Below are 7242 nucleotides of genomic sequence, written 5' to 3' on the forward strand. Positions count from 1 at the left end.
GATGACAGGCTGAGAGCTACGGGACTTTTTAGCCTGGAAAAGCGCAGGCTCAGGGGTGATCTGATGGCCAACTATAAGTTTATCAGGGGTGACCACCAGGATCGGGGGAACGATTGTTCACCAGAGCGCCCCAAGGGATGACAAGGTCAAACGGTTATAAACTCCAGCAAGACCAGCTCAGGCTGAATGTACAGAAAGAATTTCTTTACTGTCCGAGCCCCCAAGGTCTGGAACAGTCTGCCACTGGAGGTGGTTCATGAACCTACACTGAACACCTTCAAGAGAAATTTGGATGTTTATTTTGCTGGGATCCTATGATGCCAGCTGACTTCCTGACCCTTGGACAGGGGGCTGGACTCGATCTTCCAAGGTCCCTTCCAGCCTTAAAGTCTACGAAATCTATTAAGGAACCCACGGAACCAAATGAAAAGGAGGAAAAATGTTTTAAAACATTAAATGCATTTTCCAGCAATAATTTAATCTTAACTATACCAAAAAACAGATTAACTGAACAGCATACAACGCAATACCCATTGTAACAATAAACCAAACAGAAATATTTCAACTTGCCTTGAGCGCTGAAGACTTCGAGGGGAGGCAGGCTCATGACCTGCCTGCTTATCAGCTATCACTGGCTGCTGAGGTGCTGACTGTGAAGCTGGTCCTTGCTTAACACCTGGAGTAGTAACCTGCAAAGTTCAAAACTTGGGTCAGATCTCCATACTAAATCCCAAATATATAAAAATGAAAATGTGGTACAATCAGGTGAGCACTCTTGACTCCACTGTCTTATCTGGCCTGTACTTTGAGTTGCATAGGGAATCAAAATAAATCCCATCTCTTTCTGGAAGCTTTATACTAACAATCATTTCATGCCAATCATACTCACATTTTTATATGAATAAAAATCATCTGTCATTTTGTTCAACCCCAAAAACGTCAGGTATTTTACACATCATCTTTCAGTTGTTACCAAGTTAAAAAAAAAAATTCAAACTGTCCATTTTCTCAATTAAAAATTAATCGTGTTTAATTTTAGGTCCTGCATTACTGTGCTATATTCTTCACTCTGAAGTTCACTGCACGTTAACAAACTACAGACTGTTTTTAGCTCTAGCTGTGCCTGCTTTGTCCTCAGAACTGGGCTGTGCACATACATCCCAGGCGGTTACACTGGTTTAAAAGGGGCCACCTCATCTACCCAGGTATGGACCATACACTAGTTAGGTGAATTTAAGTGTGAACTGTACAGAAGTTCAGGACAGTTAGATCAGTCTAAAAATGGCTGACTAAAGTTAACCCTACCTCCAAGGTACACTCAACTTAGATCAGTCTAAAAATGGCTAACCGTATCCAACTGTCCTGAATTTCAGTACAGTCCCTAGCACAACCCCAGGGCTGAGAAAGTTGTCAGCCCCAGCCCTGAGGCTATACTTTTCCTACACTTTCCCTGGCACTGGGCTACTTTTAATCTATCCCAACCATGCAGTTAGTCCAATAAAAGATACTGCCCCCCCCAAAAAACCCTTGCGTCTTGTATATATCAATTTGAACACAGTGGTTGATGTAAATGAAAGCTATTTTCCAATGATCTTTAAAGATGAGCCTCTGCATTTTTATCCTCATGAAATGAGAGCATCTGCATTGTGAACTACTGGAATCTTCTATAGATCACTGTCAACTGGGGACACTTTTCTTCCTCTCACATACTCTCCTGCTCCTGCCCCCACCCATTCCAGTGATTCCTTCAATTCCTTCAATTTATTTAGGAATGCCTAACCTAGAATGCTACAAAAATGAGAAAAGGTGGGTAGAGACTGCAAATGCATAGAAATTCATCTCAAAGAAAGAGAAATTCATTACTTCACAGTACTTCACAGAACCAAGACATGGATCTTAGTTCTACAAGCTGATGCTCAGGGGAACAAATTGCAGAAAAGGTACCCTCAATGAGAAATGCAACCTGTCAAATTCCAGAATGTACACATGCTCAGGTTTAAACTATCACCACTCAGATCTTGTTTGGACACCTTTTTGAGAAGTTGTCTGGTGATGAGCAGGATGCAGAAGTATATTTCCTTTAGGTTATGATGTTTCATATTTCACAGAAGAGTGGAAAGATGGAAAGCTCTTCTGGGCAGAAACTCCTTTTGTGGCAAGGTATACTGTGTGTCTGCTGTGAGATGCAAATTCACTCCAACAATGGCAAGAGCCTGGTGTTAGCATATCAGGTGGTAAAATGCTTCCTTTGTGTAAAACTCAGCATTTCAGGTGGTAAAATGTTTCTTTTTCTTGTAAAATTATGAACTTTCAATTTTCAATAGTGGCTAAAAGTGTATATCTTCCATGCATCAGGTATCCAGGTTGTAGCTGTATTGGTCTAGAGGCAAAAGGAATCAAAACTTGTGGAAGAGGCGATAACTTTTATTGGACCAATATACTTTTACATCCTACTTGCCACTGAGGTAAAGACTTTCAACCTTTCTCTGTGCCGAACTATTCCAAACAGGAGACTTTACCCTACCTTCAGCTCTCCTGTGAAATATGAATTTTCATTTCTACCTAGAAGAACTTTTACAATCTCTGCCCTCTCACTATACCTGAAAACCAGTATATTGTCTCCTATGCCTGATGAAGGGCAAGCGTGCCCAAAAGCTTGCAAATAAATAAAATAATTTGTCTGCAAATATCTAGTTGGTGTAATAAAAGATATCATCTCTTCTACAAGTTTTGATTCCTTTTGCCTCTAGTTCAATATGGCTACAGGTGTTCTTCCTTGCAAAATATTTCTCTCTTGCTCAGAAGATCTTCCAGGTTGACTGACACCTGGAAGATCTTCTGAGCAAGAGAGAAATTATTTTGCAAGGAAGAACACCTGTACCGTTTGCCCAGAATCACTCTTGCACATACTTCTGAAGAGTCAACTGAAAACTAGAAGGCTCATATCTTCGGTGGTGAGTTCTGGAAGAGGGCACCTTTAAACCATAAGGAGTCTGAAGCATCAACATTAAATCCAAGAGGAAAGGCAAGCTCAAACAGCTTATAGCTCATAGGGCAAGGTGCTAAACAGAGTCTGAAACCTAAGTGTGTGTTAAGACCCTAAGCCAAGGGCAGAGCCTAAACTGGCTTAAGACACAAAAGGGATCCAACATCGGATGGATCCACACGATGGTCTGTGACCTGCCAGTAGAGGGACTGACCAGGTCTGTTATATCCCCTAACAACAGAATGAAAGAAAACAAGGGAACAACATAAACCATGAATTCATTGCACCGTCAGCAATTAAAACAAACTTGGACAAATGGAGCAGCTCCCCTTTTGGCACCTATGAAATGCTCCACACTGGGAGCAAGGGAGGCAGTTAGTGATACTGATACAACACTTCAGAAGACCACACTATCAGTTGCTTTGATACTCACTGATGATATGCAATAGGACTCTGGAATCAAAATTAACAGAGTCTACCTGAAGCAAAAAACCACCCCCCCAAAAAACTGAGGAAAAAGAGCCTCTCTCAGTCCAGTTTGCTAAAAACCTGATTATATCAGCTTTGCCACTAAAGAACTATTGATTAATTATATTTGAGGACCTTATATTATTTTAAAACGAATCAAGGATTCAAGGAATGTATTTTTGCTTATATTTTACTACTGAATTCAACTATTTGATTCTTCAACAGCAGTTTAGGAGTTAGCAGGTTTTTTCCCTTCAAGCTTGGCAGTACCTAGATCCTAAAGGTATCAGGGCTCAATCTAAACACTGCAAAATCCAATAATAGACAGCAATGGGAAAGAGAAGTATAGCAAAAATTATGATTAGGCAAAAAAACAGAAGTCATCCTATACCCCCTGCTTAACCACTGCCAAGCATCTTTAAGTATCATAGGACAAAACCGTAGCAGGGATCTGAAGATTTTCTATTGGAGCTCCTTCCATACATAAAAGGTGGCCTCAGAAAACATGAAGCTGTGCAAAGGAAAAATGAACTAATGAGCAATAAAGTCAGTCATCACTAATAGAGTAGAGGCTGGAGTCATTAGCTCAACAGCATTCAAGAAATAAAATGTACAAGGCTGAATCTTACAGGTGATAAAGTTTGATGGTATGTAATGGGGCATCCATTGAAAAGATAAAGGGCAAATGGGTAACATTTTAAGAGTAAAAAGCAGAGCACTTTGACAACACTTGAAAAAATTTGAGATGGATAAGACAATATGTATCAAAGCCAGAAGAGAGGAGGTTGCAGTAGCAAGGATATGAAAAACTGAAGTATTTCACTGCTAATCTAATATCACCTCTTCCAGCTAGTCCTGTCCAGGGCCTCAAATTAATCAAATCAAGGACACAACCAGGAGTTTTGAATCAATTCCTCAATTCTACAATTACTATTAGCTCTAGTCAATTTAACACCCTCCCTCCTCTCTTGTTTTAACTCTTTTCAAGCAGGATGGATAAAAAAAATAAAAAATATCTAAAGTCCAATTTGTTTAAACCAACCAATTTAAAATTATGACAACTTTGTTATGGGCTAATTTTCCTTTAATCCAGTAAAATCATTTAAGTGATAGTTTCCCTGGCAGTATGTTTGCTGTTGTTTCAAAAAAAGGCAAACTACTGCCTTGGCACCCAGATTCTGAGTTACATGAATTCTTACATATAGTTTTCAACAGCAGTAACTAGAGGGTTTCTCTCCCTCCCCCCATTTCAATTACTTAGACTTGTTCAGTTCAATTACAAATTCAAAGTTGGAAAATCACCTCAGAAAAAACAAGCTTTCCTGCTTTTTCTTTTTCAAAACAAATGTTTTTAATCAGTTTCCTGCTTGCTGATTTAAATCCACTTTCCTTTGATTACAGAAAGTTTAGTCTATTAATATTTTGCAGTTATACTATAGCAATTCTTGCCTTTATAGTCTATAATAACATCTGGAATAAAAACAATGAGTTCCCAGCTGAATAGTGATCATTTAAGAAGTAACAACACATTACTATGAGCTACTCTGTATATTTATTGAGAATCATTTGCTTTTTGTTTTTGGTAAGCAAAGTACTCCGGCCCCCTTGGCACTGCATAATCAATTAAAACCAAACAAGCCAGATTCTATTCTACTGTATGCAAAGACTATTCCAATACTTATAGCTATGTAACGTACTAGTTCTTTCTGATGGTAAGTAGTAATGAAGATGCAAAGAAATTCCTGGATCAAGGGCTCATTTGACTTCTCCAATTTCATTTATTTCAAGCTTAACCACTTCTACCACTCTGAGTGTGCATTTACTTCAGATAAATTTGCACTGATAAAACTGCATTAATTCTTTTCAATAAAACAATGCAAAACATTGTGGTAAGTCACACGGGGGACATAGTGTCAACATTAAAGGTTTGCTCTGCTGTGACTACTTTGAGACAGTTAGCCTAAGCGAACATTTTCTTGATACAGATGAGCCTTAAAGGGAGTGACTATAGGATGGAGTAGTCTAGACCCAGGATACTTAGACTTTGGCATTATCATAACCAAGTTACAAAAAGCAAATTAGGTAATTACATGCTTTCTGTCAGTTGGTTAACATACAAAAGCAGGCGTCTCCGCAGCCCCACTGCTGATTACTATGAGAAATGCATCCTATGAAAGGAGATAAGACTGAACTGGAAAAGGCAGAGTGAAGAAAGGGGAACTGAGACTTCTGACCTATTTCCCTCCACACAAGAGATTCTCAGAGTAGCTTTCATAAAACCTCTGTAGTAAAAAGTTGTGTTTACTAAAAAATGGCTAGTGAATAGCTGCTTCAAAAAAGTATTTATCCATGTTTCTTTTTCTGTGCTACAGACCTGTTCACAGGACAAGGAATTTATAACTTGTGGGTATAACGTATCTGCAGTCTTTGAGGCCTTTTCTTGAATACTGCAAAGGAACTGGAAGTGGGATCCATTCCCATGAAGTTTTCTGAGTATATCTTAGAACTCATCTAAATTCAAGCTATTCCCTCCTGATGTAGCAGCAAGATGAACTTGAAGGATGGGCACTGTCCTGGTTGGGAGAAACAGATCTGTTTTGGTCTGCAGTCAAGAGATTGCTTTTTTTTTTTTTTTTTAATAATGTAAAGCAGGACTGCTCAACTGTTACAGGGCTATGCCCCACAGGTCACAGGCAGCCACACTGCACAAACTTGGGCTCACCCTCTGCTTCCTGCACCATGCTGCCTCACCCTGCTTTTTGAGTGGGTGCAGAAAGCAGAAACCAGAGGAAGGAGGGGGAGCCTAGAGACTCCAGCTACTGTTGCAACCAGAGTGATGGGGTGAGGAACAGGGAGGAGAGAAGAGTGGCTGGGCAGGAGCCCAAGAGCTGCAACTTAATCCCTCTTGGGCCACATGAGGCCAGGGAGCCACCAGCTGGACTGCCTTGGTGTATAGAGGAAGAACAGTTAAATCTTTCTTTTGTAGGATGCTGACAGAGGTAAATTTGCTGCTCAACAAGATTGCTACAGCTGAACTCAAGACTTTTTCCCCTCTGAAGGGAAGAGACATTCCTACAGAGTTGAGACCAGATAACCTTCGGTGCTATAAAAATCAAACATCTCCATGAAGGATTTCACAAATAGATTAATACATGGGTCAGTATTTATTTTATTCACTGAGAAAAGGATTCTGATAGTTTTACTACTTAAATATTTCTGAAAAAAAGAAGAAAAATGCCATCTTCCTGAAGTTCTGTGTATAGATAAGTAATTTAGATACAAGTAGTTTATCAGTCAGAAGACAAAAATAACACAGCCTTCAGTTTCCCCTACTGATAGATTTCCTTTTCCTATTTGGCGGGATTCTTTTAAGCAAACATATCTCCACAAGGACACTTCTCTTTGAGTAAAGTATAACCACAGAACGTACTCTAGAAAAGGAGAGCAATTTAACCCCCAGACTTTTCTAGTAGCATCTATATTCCCCCTGTATGTGTGCAGATAGCATCAGAAAACCCCTCAATGGGGATAAGGAGAAGCAAAGATAGCTCAGAATATGCTGGAATAGGGACATAATGGGTGGGTTTTGTAAAATTTCTCCCTCAAAATACTGAATGCTCAAGGCCTCCTCCTAAAGGGCAGGGGAACTCAAGTACCCAAGGTGAGTGGTCACTCCTTAAGGAGACGATACTCAGGGCCCAAGGGGTGACCATCCCAACAAAAAGCAAGGGGGGCAGGAGTGCCCGAAAGTCCCCCTGGCTCACCAAGGGCGTCCGGGAATCCCTGAT

General features: G+C 40.0%; 1 protein-coding gene across 5 annotated transcripts in view; it reads right to left on the reverse strand.

The window, feature by feature from the left end:
* WAC (WW domain containing adaptor with coiled-coil) overlaps window positions 1-7242 on the reverse strand; it is a 97920-nt gene that overhangs the window by 26587 nt on the left and 64091 nt on the right. For all 5 annotated transcript variants that reach the window (XM_019531436.1, XM_019531426.1, XM_019531417.1 and 2 more), the window contains one exon: window positions 571-689. In XM_019531436.1, coding sequence (XP_019386981.1) covers window positions 571-689 — 119 coding nt within the window. The remainder of the gene's footprint in view (window positions 1-570; window positions 690-7242) is intronic.

This window comes from Crocodylus porosus, unplaced genomic scaffold (genome assembly GCF_001723895.1).
Source record: "Crocodylus porosus isolate Cpor-Errol unplaced genomic scaffold, CroPor_comp1, whole genome shotgun sequence".
Taxonomy (NCBI): Eukaryota; Metazoa; Chordata; order Crocodylia; family Crocodylidae; genus Crocodylus; species Crocodylus porosus.